We start from the raw sequence: 26,574 nt of genomic DNA, 5'->3' as shown, positions 1-26,574 counted from the left end.
GCCGGCCACAAGAATGGGCCCGAATATTTGGAATGCACTTGAATATCCAGCAATAAACGGCATTCCGTCTCATTCCGTCTCTAGTGTGAGTAGGGTTTAAAGAATGTTCTCTCTGACAATAGAATCTGGTCCACACCGCAACATTCCCCAGTCTCACCTGTACCTTAATTTCCTGGAATAACTTTTAGCAATGATATCATTTTGAAATCAGGTCTGGGCTGCTGCACTCGAGCAGTACACCCACTCGGGGCTTGTTTCATAGTGGAGTAAGAATGTGAGAGAAGATCAGCCATGAGTGGACTCCCATTTAAAGCAGTCAGGCTAGGGTTCTCCAGTCAGGAAAAGTGTTCTTTTCTTACCACCTGAAAAATGTTTTGCGCCCCAAAAGTCAGAGAACATCTATATGACAGAAACGCTCTGTTGTTTTTAAGGACAGACTGCAAAAATGATTGTCAACTATCCTCTATACAACAGGAGCACTCTGCTGTTTTTCAATACTTAAAAATGTTAGTCACTCGCAAGTTTTGATATGAACACAGGCCACCTGTTGAATAGCCTTGGCCAATGAGAAAAGATTTTGACATCCAAATTGTGTGGTTGATCACCGTCTGTGAACAGAATTTGGTAGAGCTTTTAGAGGTTCCATTGTATAACCGGGCTATCTATCCTTCATATGACAAAATGTGCAAGCATGCGAAATGGAAGCAAGGCGTCGCATCATATTGTTGCAAAGGTTATGTAATAAGCTTTCGGTAAATGCTGTCTCAGCATTAAAACATTCATTATCAATCAAAGCGTGTTGTTAAGATGGATTTACTTGTGCTCCGATCACCGCGCCCGATGGGGGTCTCCTCTGGGGAGGTTTGGCTCGGTTCACCGTCGGATGGTTCAACTTGTCGCTGTCCATGTCAACGCCATCAAAATTGTTGGCGTCTTTCTGCTCAGGGGCTTTTGGTGACGTTGGAGCTGCATCACCGTTGGCTCTGGTAATAAACACAAGGTTGCCATATTTTAGTATCTTGTTCCATGCCTTAAATTAACTAGAGCTTAAATGTTCCTTTATAAGCGTCTGTGCTTCAAAACCATCTCGAAGGAGCCCCTTTAAGACGGGCCTGTTTTTGTTTTCTTAGACTAAAAGCGTGCTCACACAGGAAACAGGAAGTAGGCTGTTCTCGTCTGTTTAAGCCTGATCTGACTCATCCTAGACTTTCCACTGTTTGCCACTGAAGGTCGGGCATCCTGGCATTCTTCTTTTTAAGGACACTATGGCAACCAAAACCTTGACTTTCTAAAGGCTTTTACTGTTGGTGCCAAGCAGGAGGCTTCCTGACATTTTCTTAATGACCTTTACCTTTTTTTTTCTTTTTGAGAAAGGTAAAACCAAAATGCTTTTGTTCTCACTTTGATGAAAGCTTAGCAGGCTTGTCTTTGATTGCAGGTGGGCTGAGTTTGTTGATGCTTGGAAGCTTGACTTTGGTTGGAGGGTGGCTTCGCATGTCCTTAAGCTCGTTTTTGTCATCTGTGGGGAGACATCATCACGTTATTCCATATGCAATCCTTCTTTACACTAATTACGCGGTATTGATGATAGAATTAGGCGTGTCCCGATACAACTTATTCACTTCCGATCCAATACCGATATTGCAGCCTCGAATATCATCTGATAACGATATCAATCCAATATCGGCACAAGTCATACATACTTATTACTACAACAGTAGGAATGACAAAACAGACCCATTTACTAGTTTAAGCATCTGGGGTATAGATTTATCCACAATGTAGCTGCGGCTAGGAATTTCATAGCGAGGACTTGAGATGCTCAATTAAGGGTTTTAATCCGACTTTACTCAACACCGACGGTGGCTGGTCATCATTTCTGTTATAGCTAATGACTTCTTGTCATCTCGTGGGACTTTCCCGTGTAATGCTGCTTCACATGCGCAATTACTTTGGTCGTATTAAACTTTCCCGGTTCTGTGCCACCACGGGAAACTTGCGCATGACAAGTGTTGTACTCGACTGCAATGTCTTTTTCAGACTTTAACAGAAAAATACACAAAGGCTACATCACTCCTACTCCATGCTCAACACGTTAGCACACGCTGTTGTTGTGATCACGTGTGCTCTATCCAGCAGCGGCATGTTCTGGGGCGCAGTCTTGAATCAACTCCTATTTCCTATTAAAGAGATTTTAGATGCAGGCCGACATAATCTGATACTCTTTTTTTTCTGCTGATAGCGGCCCAGTATCAATATCAGATCAGGACCCCTCTAGTTAGAATGGAAGTAAAAAGCCATTCCTACCTTTTGCCTTTGTTGGAACACCTTTGTCCATGGCTGGGCCCTCTTCTGTTGCTGGAAAATGTAGTAGCAAATTATACATATCATTCCATTTACTTTATTTGTTTTGGTTTGACTTTTTGAATGTGCAGTAGCAGAGTTGTGTCCACACATATTACAGAAAGGCATGTGATAAAAAGTGTGTATGTCCAATCTAAGGCATATATCTCCAAGTTTTTGCAAGAAAAGTCATATTTGGTAGTTTCCTAAAAACAAATTATTTTTTTAGACAAGAGAGCAAAACATTTAAAGCTATTGCACATGTTTTTTCGAACAGAGTGTACAACTTGGCCACAACCAGCAGAGGCACTTTTGATTCTGTCTCAACTAGTCATGATGTCAGCTATGGAAATTGAGCTACAGCACATCCAAGCTATGGCAGCTCTTACAGGTAGCATTATTCTGCACAGTACAAGACTGGTACAAAAACAGGATTTCAGGACATTCACAGATCCAGCTAGCCGATTAAAAACGACCACAGTTTATACAACTAATTTACTGCAGTTATAGTGCTTGTTGACCATATTTCAACAGCAATCTAGCTTAAAAACAGGGAAAGGAAGGCAAAACAAGGATCTGCCAGGGTCACAGCTGTAACCAATTGCACTGCAGTCACAGCTCCCAAGGGTCTTCACAAGTTCAAGTAGGGACAGTCGCTAATTAAGACTACAACTCCTGGGAAAACCTATTCTTGCTTGCTTCAATTATGGATCCAGTATGCCATTTACTGCATAAATCTAGCTTATGAATAAAAAAAGTGCAATTGCATGACACTTACTGTATACGAGGCGTATGGCAACGTCGCAGCAAATGAGCAACACAGGAAGCCTACCTTGAGAATTTAGAGCATTGTGCATTTCCTCCAAAGTAAAAACCACACAGAGGAGCAAGTGACAGCACTGGAGCTGCTTCTTGTGTGGCTTGTAGAAATCTCTGTGACAAAAGGCACCCTCCACACCCCACACCCTCCCTGTTTGCTTCCAAGACTCCCAAACAGTGTCACATGACCACCATCTCACCATCCTCGTGTTTACTTTTGAGACTTCCTGTGGAAAAGCTGTGTAACTGTGGCGGCAGTACAAAACATGACGCAAAGATGATGTTTTTCAGTCAACGACTTTTGGCATTATTCTCTGGCAGTTTAAAATCCACAGTACAAACATACTGCCAGGTAAAGCTGGGCAATATGGCAAAAAAATGATCATGATATATGTTTTCCTTTCGTCTGATCTCGATTATTATCACTTTTTTTATAGTTTTAAAGCATCTGTTGAAAAACCAAAATAATTGAGATTAGTCCAAAATTAAATTGCTGCTTTGGTCCGTTGGCCGCGCTGCTAATAGTGGCTGAACTATGCTGGCAGGCTTGGCAGGCTGTGCAGACTCCTCTCACATTTTCATGCTTGCCGTACAATCACTTAGGTTTAGAGCTGCAACAAGTAATCGATGAATTGGTTATCAATCGATTATCCAATTAATCAACAAGTATTTTTGTAATCGATTAATCGTTACATTTAAAAATGTACTGTCGATATCCTGATTTCAGCCTCTCAAGTGTGACTGTTTTTTAATTTCCTTAGTCATCCATAAACTTTGGAAAAGAGCAATCGCCATTTTTGCCTCTTTCTGATATCTTGCAAAGCAAACCACTGCAGATATGTGTGCGTAGAGCGTGCGTAAGAACAGTCCCACGAAAAATATGAGATGTATCCACTTCTACTTGTGAAACTGCAAACAGCTAAGGTTGTGCTATCCAGAGCAGGCCATATCATTTTGCTACGTGCTTCACAACTTGACCATCAAACAAGGCACCGCCCGTCCCCCCAGAGCAGACGAGCCGATACCAAACGCAAGCCTGCCCCTGAAGTTTATTCATTTTTTATTTCTTATTTATTTACTGGTGATGTACAGTACATGTAGCAGTCTCTGCCAGTGACTCGGTGATTTGCAGTAGAGTGTTTGTGATCTTTGTCAGTTTATTGTTTGTACTTCTCTACTTCAATTTTGGTATCGGAGAAATTCCTCTTCCTTGCCCTCTTTGCTGTGATTTTGGGGAGGGAAAAAGTCAGTTCATGCATTCTTAAAATAATAATTAAAATAATCGTTTGTTACAGTCCTACTTAGGTTCTTCAAGTCTTCAAATGATTAAACAAAATTCTTGCATTGTCGGTTTTTGAGGGCATTGATCGCTGTCATACTGATTTGCTCCACATTTGAAGTTGTGTAACGTTCTTCTCAAAAATAGCCTTGTTTTCAGAGGATAACAGTGCTGCCGACATTTGGTGTGTGCAATCCAGTAGATGGTGCATGGATATTTTTAAATTAACTATTATACAGATGCATCTCAATAAATTTGGATATGGTGCGAAATATATGGTAGCCACTTTGAGTGTGGCTGCTTCATTGACATAGCACAGTCATGGAATGTGTATTTCTTCTTTTCACAATTTGGTTGACTTATGAGTATTTTATATCCACACACAAACATCACAATCCGGGAGATGCTTAATGCCAGTCGGAATGTCGGAAGGCAGGGGCAACTTCCGGAAGTCTCCCGCAAAATCCGAAAGAGGATGCCAGCTCTGGGATAAATCCATCTCCAAGTCATTGGTAACATCTATTTTGATACTCTCAGCTCCACGTTTAGCTTCTGTTTACTTCTCAAGCAACTTACAAACAAAAGTGGAGCGCAGGACATGGTTGCCTCTGATGGGCTGTTTGATCGAGTAATTATGCTCATAGCTGATCACCGGAATCAACCCATCGTGATCATATAATCGCCCAGCTCTACTGCAAGACAACCTCCTAATATAAATATGTCCCAGTCCTGTTTTGTTTAATCACATTCTATAATTTTTGTTATTTACCTGAGACTGCCTTGGTGATGTTGCGTGCAGGTGGTAGACTCTTGTTGCCAGCCTGGAGGAGAACAGACCTCAAGTTAGTGTTTTTAAAGTAAAGACATTTGGACACTCCGATCTCATTCCAATCAAGGGACTTTTCAGTGAGTAATTCCAAAACACAGAAAATCCCTGAGTCACTGCATGCTGAGCCAAAAACAACCAAGTGCACATAGACATATTGTTAGGGCAAATACAGGAAAGCAACATATCCATGCATTCATTGTAGCCGGCAGGCAATCCACAAACCTTCAGACTGTCCATTGGTGGTATCACCATGACGAAGTTATCAGGGAAGAACCCACAGCGTCCGTTCAGCTCGCCCTCCCACCAGCCATCATCTTCTGTTTCCTTTTTGATGGACATGAAAGTGACATTTACCTCAAAGACAACAACACTGCTTCCTTTGGGATGTTAAATTGCTTTCTCAAGAGATAACGCACCAAACTAGGCTGAACCTTTGTCCGCCATTATCGGTTAATCTCCTTAGCTAGTTCTCAAATATTCAAGATAACGTGATTGGAACAGTGTATGTCATCAAAACATTTCCTTGAGAGACTCCTGACTGGTTAGGCTGGTTTGAACAAAATGACAGCGTACAAATGGAATTGCAAGGCTAGAGAAAACACACACTGGAGGTACAGTTAAGTCTGGGCTTAGACCTTTCTCAGTATGACGACAACGTCTCCAGTCTTCAGATCCAGCTCGTCTTCCGCTTTGGCATTGTAGTCAAACATGACTTGGCAACACTCCACCACTGAGGATGAACAAAGATTGTTACCAAATTTATATTATTTGGATTAGGGCTGCAATTAATTATTATTTTCTTAGTCAATTAATCTGAAGCTTGTTGTTTTGATTGATCAAGTAAACAGGCTGTTCTGTAAACGGACCAAATCAATAGGAACCAAACACGAACAGTAAATGGTTTTGGTCTGCAACATATCAGAAAAGTGGCAAAAATGCCAATCACAGTTTTCCAAAGTTGAAGCTGATGTGCTTTACATCTTATATTTGTTTTATGCAAATATAATGAGTCTGCTTTCTTGGCAGACTAAGGAAATTAAAAATATACATTTGAGAGGCTAAAATCAGAGGATATTTACATTTTTAAATAAAAAAAACAATTCAGTACCGAAGTAGTTGTTCATTAAATGGACAATTGATTAATCATTGAGTCATCGATTAATTGCTGCAGCTGTCAGTACGTAGTTGCAACTTTCAACCTAATTTCATCACCCCAAATCAGTGATCAATGCATAGCAGAGGCTATCTATTGCCACGGTGTTTCAGTTGAACTAGGTGTGGCCCAGCCAGGTGTAGCTGACCTCATAAAGAGCTCATAAGAGACATGTGATGCAAGTCCCTGAAAGAAGTCTGACTCAACATAGAGAGACGTACAGCCTCCCATAAGCTTGATTACTCATAGTCGATTCTGTTAGACCTCACCCACAACAATTCCAGCATAGGATTGTCCCCTTGTCAATTGTTGTCATAGATAGCTATAAATAGACTTGTCTATCAGCTGTTGTCAGTCTCCAGTGACAACAAACAATTGTCTGAATATCATTTTTGATTTAAAGTATTGATATAGATTGACCTACCGTTTTTTGCTTTGCTGCGTACAGTTGCTCGTTGAGATGCCTTTTTAAGAAAACAAGATGGATTAAGTCAAAACAGCAATCATGACATGAACCAAAAAGGAGTCATTCTTGTCTGAGGATACCTCTTTACTGAAAATGGCATCACTGAGTTTTGGTCTGGCCTTGCTGTCATTGTGTTTGCCATCTTTAAAGACATAATACGTGTCAGTCAGTGTAGCACTTTTCCAGTTTGATAAATCACATGGATTCTCTCACCTTTCGGGCTGACAAAGATTTCTTGTACAAAGTTGGATGGAAACGCCCCCACTCGACCATTCTTAATTCCCATCCACCACCCATCTTCAATCTGTCATGTTGGAGAGACAGACAAATAGCTATGTACAGTAGTCAAGCTAACAAGTTTCCTAACAATTCCCCAACCTGAAACTTAGCACAGCTTATGATCACTATGTCATCGCCTCGCATGTCTCAGTAAACCCTCAGGGTCTACTTTCTGTGGACTGTATTGCCAAACAATAAATCTTGGCTGAGTAAATACTCCACTCGTTAGCGGTGCCCTGATTTTTTATTTATTTATTTACTTATTCTGCTCAGGTTTCACTTGGCTAGTGGCTAAACCGTACCTCGCTGAGGATTTCTACCGTCTCCCCGACGACCAGCTGCAGCTCGTCATCATTCATGGGGTTGTAGGGGAACACCACCTCACATGTCCTCACTTGTTTCATCCTCTTGGCTGAAAAGAAGCATATGTGTATTAGGGATGCTTGATAATATCGGCCAACTTATATTATCAGCCGATATTGGTGTAACCCTCCTGGTTCAGCCAGCCCCAAGTTCCTCCAGGGCTCAAACCAGGGTCCGCAGAATCAGAGTCAAGAACGCTAGCTATCAAGCTAAAAGCCCAGACTGTCAACTCGATGTCCAGCGCGACTCTTAAGGTGTCAGGGAGTAAGGTTTACCCACGTACATACGCATCGGTTCTATATAATGCAAAAGGCCGTTCTCATTGACCATATACAGAACTCTGAGGAATACCCTCAACCTGGCTTTGAAACTGCATTTGTTGACCATTCTCTGTAGCATCGCAGCCACTCTTCAAAGTGGGCATGCCACAGACAGTCTCACGGCTATTGAGCCCACTTCTGACACCATGCGTCACAGTGGTCTGAGGATTTGAACTAAGGTCTATTGGGTTGGAAGATCCCTACACTGACCACAACAGCTATCGGATTGATGGACTGAAGAGAAGTAAGGAATGCAGAGAATATAGACATGTACTTGTTCGGATGCTTCGCGGTTCCCTCTTGCTGTTCCCTGTCAAATACACCGGCACCTCCTTGAAAGACAAAAGCACAAATAGGTGAACACGGCTGCAGAAAAAAACAGGACACAGTACCACTGCAGTGCTTTTCCACCACAAACAGACCTTGATAAAGCTGGCCGGGAAGATGCCGCGCTTCCCCTTCAGATCGCCCTCCAGCCAGCCGTCCTCGCTGGCCTTGGTGACGTTTTTCACCACATCGCCCATCCGAATTGTGAGCTCGTCTCCCATGGTGCCCTCGAAGTCAATCAGCACTAGCACCTCTGGAGCGCATCCGCAAGTGGGACAGAACATTTTATTCTTTGATTAGAGTCTCAGCAAAGGCCGGTGTGACGTGTGGTGAGGATCATGGCTGGTGATTTACACATACGCCCCCTTCAGTACTGTCAGAGTACTGTCTGCTTCACCATTCAGGACTTTTCTACTTTTCTCTGCTGTTTATTGTCCAATCAGCAAATATCACATCACACTAGACTGTAGAGTTTTTACAAATATTTCTACAAATATTACATTGGCGACATGCTGAGAAACAAAACGAACCCAGTTCGTGAGGAGACCCAGTTCGGGAGGAGTTTCTGTCTTGCACTTGATTAGCAAATGTGCAAATTAGGCAATTTTTACTTCAGAAAATGTAAAAATGTAAATGTAAAAAAAAATGTGTCCATCACTGCGTTAATAACGAGTTTTTAATAACAAAATTCCCTTTTAACGGCACTGTTTTTTTATGCATGATTAACGTGCACATATCCTGTTTGACCCTCAGCCCACACCATAGTTTGAGAAAATGCTTGAGCCACAAGCGGGAACAAATATTGAGCAGAAGTGGACAAAGAAAAGGGTATTTTGAATGGTAAATTTCGCTTCAAAGCCCTGGCAGATGGCTCTCTCGACAAGACCAAAGTTATTTGCATCTACTGTTGCTGTGAGTTGAGTTGTCTCCGGAGTACGTCGAGTCTCAAATGCCAGCGGGCATAGCCGAAGATAGCTATATGGAGGGCTTGTGTCACCTTAGTATGCGGGGACAAAGGCGCAAGTGAGCGAGCACACACAGTGCTGAATGAGATGGCAGTAAAGGCTCACAAAGGAATTTATTACTGTTATTATTAGTGATTTATTAGCGTTTGTGCTTGTACTGTTGTGTTTGTCAAAGAGGACAGAATAAAACTTGCATGATGCAGAACCCGCAGTGTCATACTTCCACGCTGCTGAAGTCGCCAGACCAAGAAAAGTGTGCTAAATAAAGTGTTTTGTAAAAGGGTGTTTGGAAGTGAAGTATAAGCTATAGCCTAACTGCACTACAGTATATGGGCGCAGTCCATAAGGTAGTCTGTAAACTACTGACTGTTTTTGAGCACTTGGTTAATGTCATCAATCAGTTCCAGAAAGTCAGACTCAAACCAAAACAGATTATGACCAAAGCAAATTTTCCCATAGAAAATAACGTAAATCCAATTAATCCAGACACCCAAAATGTTAACACAAAACACATTTTATAGACAATAATTATAGTTTGACATGTACAAAATACTGCAACCATAATCACAGATGACCAAGGAATGGACAATTGAACATTTAATATCACTTTTACCTAGTTTTGCAAAGAGGGAGGGGGGGAGAGGTGATTATGCTTGGAGGGCAAACCCTTTTTTCTGCACTCATGCCGCAAAAAATCTCTGCAAAGAGGTCTGTTAAAAGGCTTTTTAACATGCACACTTTTACATAAAAAAACAGTGCCACAAACATGACATACGAAAAGGGAGTGAACATTTAACATTTTACTTGTAGTGGACACACAAAAAATAGCACAACAACCATATAACAGCAATTTCTTCACCAAAAACACATAGTGCTGCTGTCAAATTTGAGTAATGTAAAATCCATAAAAGCACTGCAAACGCACTGCAACCTATGTGCAAACTATGCATTCGGTGCGTCTCAAAGCATCTCTCTGTGTGTCTCGTTCACATTAATGGGTTAACTTTTCCACCACCTCTTGGAGCAATTTGATTGAATTATCAATTAGGGCCTTTGCAAATAATGGAATTAATGAGGTAAAGCCTGCTGTTGAGTGGCGTCATGCGGGACGCAGTGGGACATAGCAAGACCGAATAACGCCACAACTGCTTCACGGATGTGAGAAGTGGCGGTGACAATGCATACCCATGCAGGAACAATGCACATTGCATGCTCTATTGTCGTGCAGTAGAACTAAACAGTATTTGCCAAGGTGTAAATAAGTCGTGCGGGAGCGTGGTCATTTTGTGCCAATACATCGTGGCCGTATGTTGTTTACATGCCTGAAATGACAATAGTCTTCTCTTTTAAGCCGTAAAATTTGGAGGTCTCGCACCCTTGTTTCGGTAAGGTCCATCGCCTTTCTCTTTTGTGCGGTCCATGTGTTTGTTACGTCATGTATCTTTGACAGCAGAAAACTCAACAACAAATGCTGTTGCCCTAAAAATGGTGCCTACGGCCACAATGCATTGCACATATGCAAGTATCGCACAATTTTGTCTTGGGTGCGTGACCCAAGGAAGCAAACCGCACCCATTTTGAACGCCAAATAAGCGGGCGAATGCAAATCGGGGTGGACGTTAACTGAGGTACCACTGTATATATTTTTCTAACACCCAGTTTTCATTTCACTTAGTTGGTGGGTGTTTTTGCAAACCTTTATTTCTAATGTTACTCACAATTATTATATTTTGTGAGATGATTTGCTTGAAGAGAATAATATTTGAGTGATGGACAGTTCACCTTACCAAGGTCTATGTTTTGTACATTATGTTTGTTTTTTGTTCATTGAGGTCCATTTTGTGTTGAGCTGTTAAAAAAAAAAAAAAATTGAATAAACGAAAATAAGCTAACATATTATCCAGTCTCATGTTGATAGGTGTATTTAAAAACTTGATCTTTCAAAGGTACACTTATTATAGATGAAAACGTCTTTCTAGCTGTGATTAATTGTAATTGTAATTAATTCATTATGAGTTACCATGGACAAAATGTGATTAATTGTGATTGAATGTTTTAATTGATTGACAGCCCTAGTTAACAAGTATTTGAATCATACAAAAAATACATTTACAATAGATCAAACACATGGACACATATTCACATTAATTTTATGTTGTCATTATTATTTTGTAATTTTTCATGACGAGCCTCACCTGCCTTCCCTGACTGCACATCACTGTGTAGATATTTTGACCAATATCCTTTTGTCGCACTTAAGTGGCCTACAGCGGGATAGTCATTGTTGAATGGGAGCTTAGAACACAGATCTTCGTGTTGTCTTGACTTAGCAGTTACCCCTATGATTCCTAGCAAACCAAAAGAAAATACATTTTATCCGTCTTTTTAAGAAGCAATAAGGAGACTCACCCATTGTGTCTGACTATCTTTCTCAGTCAGCTGAACCTCTCAACCGTTCCACAGCGCCGGAGAATTGAAGCCGTATCTGCCCGTGTCTTCTTCCTACTTGTCAAACATTAACACTCAGCAACATTTCCTGAAGCTTGTCAATGCAAGTCAACACGGCAAGAAGGAAAGTGGGTGGGTCACAGAGAGAGGGAAGGAAGGAGCGAGGTTAAGGGCAGAGACAAACAGGTAAGGCAGGTTTATAATAGTACAGGTAAGTAGCCCCATTAATGTTTACCTTGCTCATGTAGACGATGCATTGTTATAAACATATAGAGGAATTTAGCAAGGAAAATAAGATAAAATGTTTCTTAATGAATGTTCATAATGCAAACATGATCAAAGCTTCAGTCATGCTTTGGGGGAGTTACTATGCATGCTATTCTGTAAAACTTCTCAAAGCAAAGCAGCCAGCAAGAAAGAAGAACTGGCGGCTAACGCGAGACAGAATTACCTAATTGTCACATGTCACATGACAACAGTGGCGAAAAAACATCATGATGATATCATGGAGGAAGGGTTTACATGCATGAAAGGCGACGGCACTGACATCACCCATTGTTTCGTAGATTAGAGTTTTGAGGGCCCAAGTGTTGTATTTAATTCCAAGTATAACAGGTCAGTTTCGGTTGCCATGTTGCAGTTTGGGTAAGGGATGGGAAACTCAATATCCTTGATCAGTTCCGGGGAACATGTTTTATTTGTAAAATACTGTTAGTGTTTGGGATGAGAGGATTTCTCTCTGAATGTTCTGAATTCCTGTTTCCATACCAGTGTTACACAGAATAATAATTCTGCTAGGACATCTTGTAGTTCCTCTTGGGACTTTGTGTCAACAGTGGCTTTGCTGGTTGTTGCCAAGTAGTGCACCCCATTTTGTAGGAGTGTCTTGATACAACTTTTTCACATCCAGTACAAAACCAATATTGCAGGCGATACCGATATCAATCCGATTCATTATCAGCACAAATCATACATACTTTTATTACCTGTTTTGTAGTTCGGAATGTTAGAAAAGGCTTGATCAAGTGCTGACACAGAGTATGGAATGGACTGCTTGTATCAATCAGAGATTTTAGATGCAGGGAGATACTGTATAATCCTGTACTAATTTTTTGCTGAAACACCCCTAATATCAATACCATTTTGCTTAAATGGCTTCATGACTGATATACAATCAACCAATCACATGATTTACAGAATTCGTATCAATTATGTTTAAATGCAAGCATGTCAAAAGGTGGTATGGTATGGCTCTTCCTAACATTTGACAGTGGAAATGCAAAAATATTGTGTACCATACCAATTGTTCAATTGGTCTGAGCTGGTCAACCAAGCAGGCAGACCATTTATCTGCTGTGTATTTCAAAGGTTAATGTTATTGTACGAAACACTCATGTTTAATCACCATTCACTGTTGTTCGTTAAATAATAGCTTGCTCTCGTTTTCATCGGAGCAGCATAATGCTTTGCCTGACCTGTTGTGACCAAAGAAGACAAACTCAATCCAACTCTGTTGTGATCATTTAATTAATTAGCATGTCCTCCAACAACACAAGAAACACACGTGAAGAAAGGGTAATATTCCCTACTGGCTAACACACAGGTGGTGGAACAATTGGCAGTGAAAAAGCCATGTATCTCCACAATAGATAGGGACAAAAACAAAGCACACCTGGTGAACGCAAATACTACTTTAAATGACATTGTTTCATAACTCCAGCACGATCACAGCACATCACTTTATGTCAGTATTACTGCATCACTGATTTTTTTCTTATAAATATCTTTGACCATATTTAATGTATGCATGCCAAGTCTGCTGGTGTACTCGGGTGACATAAACAAGATGTAAACAATGATGTTAAGACGCTTTTGCAGCTGTACTTAGTTTTTCTCAAAGTATATAAAGTCCTGATGTTTTGCAGTATTAATTTACCTCATCCTCCACCTGTAGACAACGTTGACACATTAGCACACAATGACCAAATCTAAGTTCTCTTAATGCAACACAAGAATTTCCGTCAACAAATGAAGTGATGCATATATTTAAAGTGTTTTCCTACAGCTAGCTAGCTAAAGCTGTGAAGAAGATAAATCCAAAAGTAAAATGTGACATTGTGAGTAGCATAATAAAAGTTCAGATCGTTTGCTTTGTGCTATACTATTATAAATCTGATAAATTACCCATCGAAAGACTAACATTTTGACCCTTACAGTTTGGTCCCCCGTCACATCAGCGTCTGTTTTGTACGATCATAATAAGGACAGCGTGCTGATTGCGCTTGAATCCAAATGCGATAAAATCAGAACAAAAACTAGTTTGTAAGATTTACTTTAAGGCACAGATGTGATTGGCACTTCAAAAAAAGTCCACCAATTACTTACGTAGTACGGCCTAAAAGTACAGCATGAGTATACAAAGCATGTGAAACAGTAATCCACTCAGAAGAAGACAGTTTAACATTCTTAAGATGTCAATGTTGACCCTCAAGTATTTCCATCATTATGGTCCCGATCCATCCCATCTTCCCGTTCTCCACTTTTCTCTTCTCCGTTGACCTGGTTGAACTTATCGTGGGCCCATTTGGCACATTGGACATTTGGGCCGACGTTTGCTTTGCGTATGATAAATCTCGCTCGTCCACGGGTGAAGCTGCCGCGTCCTTGCCCTCGGTTGTCAATCCACTTGGAGTCTGCCTCACTGTCTCTGTCATCATGCTGTGACAAAAATAAAGGTAGTTATATTTATTGGCTTAAACGATTGAAATTAAAGTGGGAAGAAATGTGGTCCTACCAAGTAGTATGTTCTGCTTTTGGGGGGGTAATCTGGATCCCAGTCTTCATGTTTGGGGTGTACGACCACGTCTTGATTGCAGTGTGAACTGTTTTCCTGGTGATTCCCCCTCTTCCAGCCCCTTCCACGAAATCGTACTTGCTATAATTCAACAAATAGAAATGTGGCCGCCTGTAGCTCAGATTTATGGTATTTCACAGAGAAACACTTACAAATCCTCTCCAGGGTGCTTCTTTCTCAGCAGGTCCAAGTGACTCGTTTGGACCGAGCCGAACCCTATTAAAGCTTTCATCTTTGAGCTCCGACTTCGGGAATTCATCCATTTGGGACTTGGAGGACGACGAAGATGAAGATGACCTGGATCGAGAGCCCTTGCTCTCACTTATCCTACACGGGAGAAATGGTACGTGCAAATTCCAACATGGCCAAATCCTTTTGTCAGCAATACATAGCGCAGTTGCACATACTTTGGTTTCTTGTGGCTGTAGGACAACTTTTCCGCAGATCTCTCTCTATTGTTATGAGAGTCTGGGGAAACCCCCATGTCTTGATTGTGGCTGTAATCTGTTTCGCGGCTGGAATATTTTTTACGGCGCTCAATATCCAAGCGTAGGTCCATTGGGTCAGCCTTCATTTTTTCCCCAACGTTCTGAACAGAGTAAAACACAACACAATGTCGTGGACAGATTTTGGACTAGTGTGCAGATGCTACTTAGTCTGCCAAGCTGCTTTGTGAATTAAAGAGAAGCCTTTATGGGAACGAGAACCAAGTATGAATAAAACAATTTAAAAAAAATCTGTTTAGCCTGTTCTCGTCAAATGTTTTACTTTATATTAATGCAGTGCACTTGTATGTCTGTATATCTTTTCATATTGATGGTCTTCATTCAATACTATTGCTTTGTTGGTTTGCATTGTTGGGAAATCTACTTTTTCAACTGAATAAGCTTTTGTCAGAAATGGGACAGCGCCACAGTTCTTTTAAACATGTTGTTTTGTCTCTCCTTTACAAGGGAGATATACCTCCCACAGGTCTCGTTACAGGTTGGAGCCACATTGGTGTGGTGCATTCATGGCAAGTAAACATTCAGGGCACTCATTCAACCGGTGTATATAGGAAACCAACAGTGATGTTTTTAGTTGTAAATAATGTCTATGCATTGGTGCACCATTTTAGTTAGGGCTAGACACTTGAAAAGACAGTCTTGTGTGAGTTCTCTAAGTTTATCCATTTGATTAGCTGCTCACAAGGTGCATTTTCTTGTTCTTTTGGTTATTTCCGTTGTTTGTTTTTGTAGGATACTTACAAAGACAATTAGTCCTTTGAACAGCTCGGGCACAGCAGCATCCACTTTTGACTTTATTTTACGCATGAGCCTTGGTCATGCTTGTGCCAACATAATAACCAACTGACAACCAAGTCACAAAGCCATAGTTTGCTTTGACTTGACTTGCATCTCCCTTCATGGAAAAGCGCAGGCTTCAATTCAAGGGAGAGCACTCTATATAGGCACCTGGCTTGCTCACTGGTGTGCTTGTTTGTTTTGTTCCCCCATTATAGTTCATAGTGCAAAATATTCAGTCACCTTGTAAGTGCCATCTTCTGAGCTTTTCATTTCCTCAAAAACCTGAGAGTGTTTCTTAAAAGCACTTGGTGAAACGTCAATTCTCCTGTAAGGAAGACACAACAGAACAGTTAAGAAAGGATGGAGTGTTTGTGGAGTGTTCTTTAGCCACGCTGAATGAACCACGAAGACAACATCCGACAGGACAAAAAATGAAAAACTGACCTCCACTCAGAATGAAAACAAATAAAAGGCAGACAGTGGACTTGTCAGGTAGACAAATGGAGAGAAATATCTGAAAGTTGTTAAAATATGAGGAGGTGACTCCACACAGCATACTGAAGGTGAGAGGGGTCCCTCACCAGGCGACTCTACCTGTGAATCTCTGGACTTTGTCTTGGCTTCATGGTTTCCTTCTGCGCAGCCTGTCTTTGGTACATGGTGAAGCGCTCGTTAAGAGTCATTCTCGAAGATGCAAAGTGCTGAGCTGCATCAAGAGGGAAGGTGTTTTTTCATTGCTTGATTAATTTTTATTGCTTTGTTCTTTTCCATCCATACTGTATACTGTATGATTCTAGAGATAGTGTTCAATATGGAACACAGTTCACGTCAGTATTGTTTTGATTAGACCTTTGTGCAACGGCTCGAATTTGCTTCGTTTCCACAAATCTGTTCTAATACCAAAGCCAGTTCTGTGCTGGTTATAATACTGTAAGAATCATAAAAGCACAACTTTGTTTCCCCACCTGGCCCAGCAAGATTTTCCTTTCACACAACCGCCAGTTTTCCAGGCAATCCACGTTTCTAGGTAGTCCATGTTAAAGGTCAAGTTCATAAACGTTTTTTGTCATGTTTGTCTCAGGCACCATTTTAACAGTTTAGTCAAAGCCAGTGATAGTGATAGCCAATGTGATAGCCAATGATATGGTGATTCAGGATGTGTGAGGTACACGAGCTTCCAACTGTCGTATTAGTAGTTGTTTACAGTAATTCAGTTCCAAATAATTGATTGCTTTAGGAGCGTCTAGGTTCATGTTCCTCTCTGACTCACCTCTGATGTGGTGTAGGATAGCAACAATGTGCTGAGCAAAAAGTTCAGAGGGAGTTCTCTGCAGTGGAGTGGCCTGAACATGTTGAAAGATGGAGTGAAACTCCTGGCCTCTCTTTGAAGACTGCACCAGGTCCTGAGACAGCTGTCGCTCCTGAGCTAAAATCTCCGACGTGCTGAAATTGGACAGAATTATTCAGTACAGTAATCCCTTGTTTATCACTGTTATTTGGATCCAGACCCGACCGTGATACCTGAATTTCCATGATATATGAATCAATGTAAATGAATGGGATATTTTTGTACCTAGAGCAGAGAAACTTTTTAAACATTATTAGAGCCCTGTAGACATTAAATGACACCCTATAATCACCTTTACACTTATATAAGCAAATATAGTAAACATAATACTGAACTTTATTGTAATAGAAAATATGACAGAAAGTAGACATAAACAAGACTGTAGAAAAGGCTACACGATTCAAAGCCATTGTGGAGTTTACATAAAAGTTCTCAGAAATCACTCACAAGAGCAAAGATACTTTCCGCTTTGTAACAATGAAGGAAGCACATGTGAGAGACACAACATGTGGGTGGATGCTGTGTGAATCTGAGCCAATCAGTGCGGCGGATACTGAACAATAACTTTCTTTAGTGTATTACGTGTACCCCGCCTTGTATTTTCCTTCATTTAGAAATTTTTATGGTTGAAAATGCTTTATTTAGGCCAAGAATACATAAAATGCGCTTAAATATGCATCTTTTTGACTAATAATAGGCGGTAATCAACCACGAAACAGCAATCTTTAATTTCTGAAAAACTGTGATATAGTGAACAAGTGATAATCAAACCATGTACTTCAAGTATCAATTCCATGTTGCAATTCATTGCAAAAGACCAAGGAATTCAAATTGCCGCAGTAATAGCTTACCCTATTAAGCTGTCTCCAAGGAAATCCATTCTGATGTTAATCTTTGTCTCTGGTTTTCTTGTGGACAACAGAGACGTGTCTTCTCCCGTGACCATAAGCATCTGCCTCAGTGGTGGTGTGGGAGATGGAATGGAAGGAGATTTAGACATTTTCCTGGATTTGCAACCCAGTTCTTCAAAAGCCCCCGCCATTTCCTGCCGAGCAATTGCGGCAGTAACAGAAGCTGACTTGTGACTGGTGTACATCTCCTCTCTCATTGTGTTCAGCTCACTGTCAGCTACAACACTGTGCCATTTGTCAAAGCACTCATCAAACAGCTCTCCAGTTGGCTGAGAGACCTTCGACTTTGGATTACAGGAGTCGTCCCCATTGTGCTTGTCTTTTTGAACTGAGTTTGAATGAGGCCTGGTTATCACCGCCTTCTCTTCATCATCAGACAGGCGAGAAGCTTTCAACAAATGATTTAGAGGCACTTCGTCATCAGTGTCTTCTTTGTACCGCTTTGACAGCCGGCCAGCGATACCGGCTAATGCTTGACCATTAATATTGACTTTATCTGTATCTTTAGCATTTGCCTCTTTGCTCCTGTCATTTCCCCAAGTGGATTTAGATTTTTTATTGTGCTCCTTCAAAAACCTGAATGAAGATAAAGAAAGACAGAAATCATTGGGCATGCCATTTAAAGGATAAGAACAAGGCTTGCATGCATATTCTTAATTGTGCCTGATGTAAGAATAAAATCAGTCTTACTTTCTGAAAGCATTGGTGATAGCAGTCTTATCTCCATCTGAGTATTCCTCACTGTTGAAGATGTCAAGGCTGGAAAGCATTTGATCTAGCGCTTCTTGTGAAAGTTTTTTTGTAGAGGGTGAATTACACACCGGCTGCCAGGAGGGGGAGCCATTGCTGTTGTCATTTGTGTTTTTAGGGGAGTTACAAGCCTGGTCAGAGTTTTGGTGCTCCAGAGCAACAACAGCAGGATTTACAGGACTGGCTCTCTTTGGACTGCTGTTACAGTCCATCAAACCTTGCCAGTCCCTCTCACGTTCCTCACCACTTTGACCTTCTTTGGCATCTCCCGCCTCAATTCGCTCTCCATCTGCCCCTTCTTTCTGGACCTCCTTGGAGTCCAAAAGTTCCTCCTTCACATTGTTACAATTTTGATTATCCGGCAACAAGGTTGGCCTACTTTTGGGAGAAGAGGAGTGAGATGAAGCATTAGAATGCTGTGATTGCCTGGATAATGGAGAAACTGATCGGTCAGACTGGCGAGAGTGTCCTGGGGACGGGCTGCCGGAAAATTTCTGGAGATGGGGCCGCCCTCTGTACTGGCTTTGACTGTGCTGCTTTTGTTGCTTCTGTGGATTCTGTTTGTAATTCTTCCAGTTGCCACGGAAATTATTACTATTGTTGTTGTGGTTATTATTATTATTATTATTATGATAGCCTCTCCCACCACCACCACCTCCACGCTGGTACCGTCCACGTGGGAAGTAGCCTCGTCCTCTGCCTCGGAAGTTGTATGGCCTCCGGAAGCCACGATGGTAGCCCCGGAACTCACGGTTGTTCTGGTATCCTTTGAAGTATTTCTTCTCACGGTTATAAAGTGGAGATTGAGATCTTGAACGTGACCGTGATCGAGACCGAGACCTAGAGCTAAAAGAAAACAAAAATCTGATTAAAGGCCTTTCTCATGAATGACACAGGCTTTGGTAACAGATGTGTTCTGATTCATACAGTGTATATCATTTTTAATTATGAGATTTAATGAACATTTGTTGGGTAGTTAGTACAGGCATTCATTGGATTTAGCCTGTTGTAAAGACCCAATTTGAGTTTCTAGAAGAGTCCGTTGTCGTCGTTTGTTCATTCGTCATTCTCTTTCATTGCAGGCGACATGCATGACAATTTTTGCAAGCTCTCCTTCCTGTAGATTGCTTTTGAAAGTCAGTATCTCTTCAGCCATTGCCCATGGAGCTCTACATCATGTAGTGTACTAGAACTTGATGATCTTACCATCCCAGGGCTGCAGATTACAGTTAAACTGCACACAGAAAAAAATGTTGACCTTTGAGTTCAACTCATGAAAAATGAGGGAAAAAAACGAAAGTATGGCATTCATATTTTGTTGAGTGTAATTTTAATTCAATAGCTCTTCTTCAGAACAGTTGATATTTCACCAGTAGTCTTTTTAAGTCTATTTACTTTAACTTGTAGTGACTCACTTATCCACATAGTGGCTCTGGTGCGCCTCTTATGTGCACCACTCTTGCCTCAACACAAAATAGTCAGTAGTCTGCAGTTTACTGTATAGCCATATGATAGTACAGTATGGTATGTCCTTCAAATTGTTTTGGTACAATGCCACAACTCCCTCCCGCTGGTATATTTGACGTTATGAATGGTTCTCATCTGCAGCAGACATTAACATTTTATACATGTCAAGTTTTTTGTGTCAACAGCAACATTTTATGTTTTAAAAGATTTTCCCCCTCAGATTTTATCATACACAGTACAGTACTCTGATCTGACAGCGTGTTTATATAATAAGTAAGGTTTAGAGTATGGCTGACCCTTCCAAACCAAATGTATGCATGACAACCTATTTCAAATCCAAGCAAAATAGTAATGGCACATGCACAAAAACAAACTATATCAAAAACATGTTAGCTAATCTCCCAAAACGAAGAAGTGTACACTACTCACAGAGTTCTTTTTTTCATTGGAGCACCGAGCAATTTAAAAGACAGCGGACGGAGCTGCCTTGCATACTGAACTTAATGGTGCGAGTTGCAGTTTCAGTCCAGCTGTGTCACATGGGCCAAACAGGGGAGGAGGGCTCTACTCAAAAGAGTTCTTGACTCTATGCTTGCCGGTAATAAGTACTGGCCAATTAGTGTATAGATGTGTTGTGTCTGAACTCATCTACATCTAAAGGAAGCGTTTGTCGCTCCAACAAATTGCAGAACCTGGATGAGATCTACGGTTTCCTTCAATGTGCTGTTCTAGTCTGCATCAATAGTCATTAAATAGAAAGCAGTACTACTGTTTATATTGTGTAGGCCATTGCCAGGTCCCATAAGACGTGTTGATGTTATGTAGGGTCATGGCAAGGTCTTTTAAGGCATTATCATCTTCCACATCAAAAGCATGTTTGTGCTATTTCAGTTTCCAAGGTACCTCTTCCAGGTGACACAATTTGATGCAGAGTTGAAAGGATACATCACTTACAACACAACAGCAGTAACTAAAACAATTTGGGTGATGAATATTGATGACATTACCTGTAGCGATGTTTTCTCGAGCGAGATCGCGAGTGACTTCTCCTGGACTGCGAGGTGGACCGGGATCTTGAGTGCGATCGTGTCCGCGATCTTGACCTGGACCTGGAGTGGCTTGGAGTCCGAGAGGCTGACCTCGTGGCTCTGGACATCCCTGCGGGCAGCACCACCACCTCAAACTTTCATAGAAGAAAAGTATTCCGTGTCAGTCACAGTTTTTAAAAAAATGTTCAAAAACGAAAAATGTTATGGACAATTAACTAATAAATAGACTGTGAGCACTTCTGGCACAGCTTGAATGGGATCAATGGAGGATAAAATGTGTTTGGTAAAAGATCATAGTAAAAAGAAAAAAAATTATCCAATATCGATGAAACAGCCAAGAAACAAACTTCCAACTTCAAAACTAGTGAATGAGCTGCGATATAGAGGGGAAGAAGGCAACGTGTTGTGTCAGGCATGAAACACTAGCAGTTTTTATTTAGTCACTGATCATTTGCATAGGGGGCAGGCTTCTCTTTGGTCACCTGACTACCACTCTGCATACACAGTTGTCTCTGTTGCTGAAAATTACACCATGTCCAAAAACTGATGTTAGGAATGAAGTCTGTCTCTGCACAACCATTGTTAGCAGGCTAACGTCTATATTTTCTTTGTCAAACAAAAATCTGAAGCCAGAACACAGAATTGGCAGGGTATTGTGACCCCAAATGTATGCTTAAAATGTATATTACCTGTGCCAACATTATTCATTTTAAGAAAGTAACCAAAGCATGTCATGTATGTGAGTGAAAGTTTTAAACCAGCTTAAACACACTGCTGCCAAATGTGGTTTTAACGCCACATTAAACTTGGTGCTTGTGAAAGGCAACTGCGTTTACAATAATGGCTGCTTTGCTGTCTGAAGAGCTAGTTCTACTTCAGCTGTCCAAAGAAGACAACATTTTTTTTTTTGAGTAATTAGTTTACCATTGTGTTGGTTTGTGGCTCATGATCTGTAAAGGTTCATATTCTATAGATGCTCACTTTGAACTTCAAAATATAACTTTGATTCCAAATCCACAGCACCCTATGTCATGGTAGTCCCAGTGCGTTATCTTTGCTACTGTTTTGAATCGAAATCGATCCAACACCCTGCTCTCCCTGTTCTTGGTACTTATTAGTGACTTTCAGTAAGTAATTTCTTTAAGGGTTGACTTGGCTCACCTTGCATGTTTCAGTGGCCGTAAAGTAGCAAAAATAAATAGCGGTACATCAGCTCTTTTGGAGATTGTAACGTCTAACTCTGGGATTTTCTGTAGTTGTCTTGAAACATCTGGATGGCAGTCAAAAGGAACTGTGTACAAGAGAGATGAGATTTCCAACTGCATTTGGAATCCTTGAATCCTTTGTACGCCACATTTAGCAGGCTCAGTGGTTAGGACTGTCACCTCACAGAAAGAAGGTTGTGAGTTCAAATCTGTTAGCTCGGGCCTTTCTATGTGCCCTTGACAAGTATTCTTCGCATACTTCAGCAATATGTATGGTTAATTGAGAACTTGACAATTTCCCATCAGTGCGAATTTGTCAACTTATGTCTTCATGAATCGCAGATTTGGGAGAATTGTGACAATTTTTTTCAAGAAACGATTTACATTTAGCCAAGCAAGAGCATTTTCAGAATGTGTACTACAGTATATTTATCCAAACCATAATTTCTTCTTCCTCTACAGCTAAAAGCTAGCTTTCAGAGTTGTGGCATCTGCTTCGATGGTCTCGATTGATAACCATCTGCAGCTGTTCCTGCCTCGCAGCGCACAGTCAGCAGCCTAATCACCAAGATTTTAGCCTCTTAGAGGAGAGAGTCTGCAGCGTGTTTGGATCTTTTAATCAGTCAACTCTGGATTTCCTCTAACGCACACGTTTGTTTTTGCTTTTCTTGTGAAAACCATTAATGGATTTAGTTTTCACTTGTGCCTTCCTGCTGATATCAGAACAGGCCATGATAATGACCTCACGTGTGACAACTTGATGACGGTCACAGCACCAAGAACCAAAAGACAACATCACTTTCAAATCCAACATTGGCTTCACTGATTTCAGCAGATGCAGAATACACGAACACAGGACCGGCATGCTACATGCAAGCAAGAACAGACAAACTGTAGGATAATGCAGGGCAAAGATCACTATGTACTTTATAAAATGTACAATGCTTTGGTATTTATGCATAAAAGAACACTAATACATAAAACTTGGCAAGCAGGATTTTAAATCAACTCCAGTAAATTTTAAAAGATTTGTACAGTACATTTTAAAAGACCACTCAGCCATCATCTTTATAAACTACACAGAGCAAATTGCAAGGTACTAAAGTACTGCACGTCCAAATGGTTCTCACATAGATAAAGGTTCCTAAACACACTTAGGACTTCATAACAGCTATAGGACCCCCTCACCTGTTCTATTTCTTGTAACGGCAGCTCTCATCAACAATGGAGCTGGCAACTCGATACACAGCTCAAAGTGTCAGAGAACAAACAGTCCACTCCATCAAGGGCTGAATCATTAAGGGGCTGGGATGCCACAGTGAGGGGCAGCTGGAATCACATTTGCTTTCCTTGTGTCCCCGGGACGCCTTGCTGCAGCAACTAGCCATGGGGGCGGTTGCTGATTTATTGAAACTCAGCAGTTTGACCCCTGAAGGCAAATGTATTCTGTTAGGATGGAAAAGAGAGCCTCAGAGAAGATAAGCCATGCTACTTCCTGCTTATCTTTATTAAATGAAAACAACTGCTCCACTGCAGCAGTCTGCTCCTTCATTGAATATTGTGGAAAGCCCAGAGGAGGTCCTGTGTAGAGATTTAGTTTAAGTTTACTTGTATCTGCTGCTAACTTTCTGAACAGTTCCATTCAAACCTTCCTAACATCGCATTACCACCCCTTCATTGTGCGCTTGATGGACATGGTTGCGTGATTTAAAACACAGACGAATGTCACGGAGGCATTCTGGCGTTGACTCACTTCACTGTCATCACTATCTTTGCACATGAGAAGGAGACCATCCATCATCTGAAGTCGCTCCTCTCTATTTTGGTCAGTCTTCTATGTCTTTGAAAACAGGCCGGATAGTGATGAGTTATAGCTTTAAACTTGAAATAATACACTGTGCACGGTTGCCATTTGCATTTGACTTTGTAGTCTACAGTGGATGGCATTCTGTAAAACAAAAGGGGACGTGTCTTTTAAATCAGAATGGGCGATAGAAACAATACAAATTTGGGACACGATAAAGATTTTGTAGGCTCTATCACGAAATGCATATTGATGCGACCTGCCATGTCCCGCAAAATTGAGAGCAACAAGCTGCAACAAGCCACAAATGTAATGTAGCGCAGTAGCTACCGCGTCTAGAGTATATACGCTCCTCTGTGTTACTAATCCTCTATGGTGGCAACTACATTTCGTGGAAGTGTCAAAAGAGAATGACTAAAGAGACTAAAAAGGACGAGGAATCACAAAGCAAAGACAGATAAGCAATGCTAACCGCCAAGAGAGCGTGAATGTAAAGTAGCGAAAACAGAACTATAAGTGCTTAGTATACTTTAAAAGAGGTCTAGCTGGAGCCATGTTACAGCGGAGAGTAACCAGCTATGAACAGAACATTAGAAGTAGATTAATAAGAGTCATACAGACAATAATACAACAACTACACTGACAAACTACATTGTGGATGCGCGAACGTCCGAAAATCGGAAATGATGCAGTATGTTTCCACCTACAGTACATCAGCAGCCAAAAGAGGAGCCTTTGTAACCTGTAATCTATTTTGAAATGCTTCTATTATCATGTATATGCCAAAGAATGCACTGTGATATATATTGTTATTGTAGTACATATGGGTCAGTCTCCTGAAAGGGGCATTTTGCTGGTTTCAGTTTCAAGTTCAGTCTGTACAGTACAGATAAATAAATAGATATTATAAGTTTCTCAGTTGTATTTCAAATCGGGGAGTGGGGGGAGCATAAATATAATGCCCCCCAGTGGGGGCATGACAGAAAATAATGGAGAACTACTGGTATATGCTAAGGCAGAGGTCACCAACGTGGTGCCCACGGGCACCAGGTAGACCCCACGACCACATGAGGTGCCCGCAAGCCTGCTTTTCATTCAGGTTTTCAGTTAATAATGAAAGAACAGTAGAAAGAAATGCATTCTGAAATACAAAATGTGAGTTGTGGACACCAGCATTTTGTTCATGTTCTGCTAAAAACAAGCATATTCGCTTTGCTGGGGTCTAAAATAAGCTCTGAAAATAAATGTTACAAAAATGAGTAGCTCTTGGCCATTTTCATTTTGTAAAAGTAGCTCTCACAAGGAAAAACGTTGGTGACCCCTGTGCTAAGGTATCTGAACAAAACTTTGACATCTTAGCTTTGTGTGAAAGGTGACAAAGTAAATCATTGCAATATTTCATTATAAATCATTGATAATCTTTAATAATGAATATGTTGTATTTTTACAATATGCAGAGGGAAAGATAATTGATGACATTTAGATGGAAACAGTATCGTTATCATTTTCAGAAACGTCAAGACCCGTTGTAAATGTTCAGGCTGGAAAAACATCTTCTAAAAATGGCTGTTTTTATGTAAACCCAAAACTTTAGCGTTGCCTTTCTTCAGACAATGATCTCAATGTTGCAGACACACATGGATTTGTATGACCGACTCTAAGAGAACCTCAGACCATTACAAAAACAAATAAGTATACCACAAGACTGCCAACATATGTAAATAGACATCACGGAATGAGTTGTACAGTAGTGGACAGCTGCTGCTTATCCAAGAAGATCCTGCTTCCCAACAGGACATGACATACTTTTACGTCAGTGGACTCCTGAAATACTCTGTTCTCTAAAACCTGATGCAAAGACAATTCTTGCCACTGTATTTGACTATGTGCTCATATGTTTGCTGTTGGTGGAGTGGGTGAGCCCTGCGGCCGGATAAACTTAAAACACTAATAACGCACCTTGTAGATCCTCTTGTGAGCATCCATTGTGTTCTACTGCACTTTACATCCTCACTCCTCTTCACCGCAACGCTTCAAGAATAAATCTCAGACAAACCACTCTGGCTCCACACATCTCCGGCAGTTTTCTCCTAACATATCGCTGCACTGCTACTATATTGGCACAAGTGATGCTGCTATAATTAGAAGAACCGCACATTTTTCTCTAAATCATCCCACCACAATAAATGTGTTTTTTTTTTGTAGAGGAGCTAAAAGGCACTCACCAGTCAGCGTCTTATGTCAGTGTCGTCCTGTCACATTCGCACACCAAAGAGACTCAGTACTTGTCCTGGTCTGCATGCACGACT

At 41.0% G+C, this 26,574-nt stretch overlaps 2 protein-coding genes and 1 long non-coding RNA gene across 5 annotated transcripts in view; 1 reads left to right on the top strand and 2 right to left on the bottom strand.

Moving 5' to 3' along the window:
* Nucleotides 1-11,718, bottom strand: part of sh3d21 (SH3 domain containing 21) — a 14,907-nt gene extending 3,189 nt beyond the window's left edge. The window contains exons 1-13 of the mRNA XM_054780841.1: nt 11,553-11,718; nt 8,274-8,431; nt 8,126-8,183; nt 7,471-7,580; nt 7,103-7,193; nt 6,970-7,031; nt 6,848-6,887; nt 5,906-6,000; nt 5,493-5,594; nt 5,211-5,262; nt 2,308-2,358; nt 1,402-1,519; nt 818-983 (exon numbers count right to left, since the gene is read on the bottom strand). Of these exons, the coding sequence (XP_054636816.1) occupies nt 818-983; nt 1,402-1,519; nt 2,308-2,358; nt 5,211-5,262; nt 5,493-5,594; nt 5,906-6,000; nt 6,848-6,887; nt 6,970-7,031; nt 7,103-7,193; nt 7,471-7,580; nt 8,126-8,183; nt 8,274-8,431; nt 11,553-11,556 (1,107 nt within the window). The 5' untranslated portion in view covers nt 11,557-11,718. The remainder of the gene's footprint in view (nt 1-817; nt 984-1,401; nt 1,520-2,307; nt 2,359-5,210; nt 5,263-5,492; nt 5,595-5,905; nt 6,001-6,847; nt 6,888-6,969; nt 7,032-7,102; nt 7,194-7,470; nt 7,581-8,125; nt 8,184-8,273; nt 8,432-11,552) is intronic.
* The window catches only part of LOC129184682 (uncharacterized), a 68,692-nt gene continuing 53,113 nt past the window's right edge, over nt 10,996-26,574 (top strand). Inside the window, exon 1 of the long non-coding RNA XR_008571939.1 lies at nt 10,996-14,788. This is a non-coding gene — a long non-coding RNA (uncharacterized LOC129184682). The remainder of the gene's footprint in view (nt 14,789-26,574) is intronic.
* Nucleotides 13,110-26,574, bottom strand: thrap3a (thyroid hormone receptor associated protein 3a). 3 transcript variants are annotated; one of them, XM_054780835.1, is made up of 11 exons: nt 26,491-26,574; nt 21,215-21,390; nt 18,681-19,586; nt 17,931-18,566; nt 17,002-17,174; nt 16,326-16,437; nt 15,972-16,056; nt 14,853-15,034; nt 14,598-14,772; nt 14,386-14,526; nt 13,110-14,309 (listed from the first exon to the last, which is right to left on the bottom strand). In XM_054780835.1, the coding sequence occupies exons 2-11, from the start codon at nt 21,361-21,363 to the stop codon at nt 14,079-14,081; spliced, it is 2,790 nt and encodes a 929-aa protein (XP_054636810.1). In that variant the 5' UTR covers nt 21,364-21,390; nt 26,491-26,574; the 3' UTR covers nt 13,110-14,078. The 3 variants fall into 3 exon arrangements, with proteins under 3 accessions (XP_054636810.1, XP_054636813.1, XP_054636812.1); XM_054780838.1 differs by lacking the exons at nt 21,215-21,390; nt 26,491-26,574 and adding exons at nt 20,637-20,899; nt 20,974-21,191; XM_054780837.1 differs by lacking the exons at nt 21,215-21,390; nt 26,491-26,574 and adding an exon at nt 20,637-21,191.

The sequence above is a fragment of the Dunckerocampus dactyliophorus genome, chromosome 7 (genome assembly GCF_027744805.1).
Source record: "Dunckerocampus dactyliophorus isolate RoL2022-P2 chromosome 7, RoL_Ddac_1.1, whole genome shotgun sequence".
NCBI classification, from domain to species: Eukaryota; Metazoa; Chordata; class Actinopteri; order Syngnathiformes; family Syngnathidae; genus Dunckerocampus; species Dunckerocampus dactyliophorus.
This window is presented reverse-complemented; position numbering and strand designations above follow the sequence as displayed.

Coding starts and splice junctions, on each gene's coding strand:
- thrap3a (XM_054780835.1), bottom strand. CDS start 21,363: ATGTCCAGAGCCACGAGGTCAGCCTCTCGGACTCCAAGCCACTCCAGG. Junction 17,175..17,930: donor CTTGGAGACAGCTTAATAGG/GTAAGCTATTAC, acceptor GTCCAATTTCAG/CACGTCGGAGATTTTAGCTC. Junction 14,773..14,852: donor TACAGCCACAAGAAACCAAA/GTATGTGCAACT, acceptor TCTCCCGTGTAG/GATAAGTGAGAGCAAGGGCT.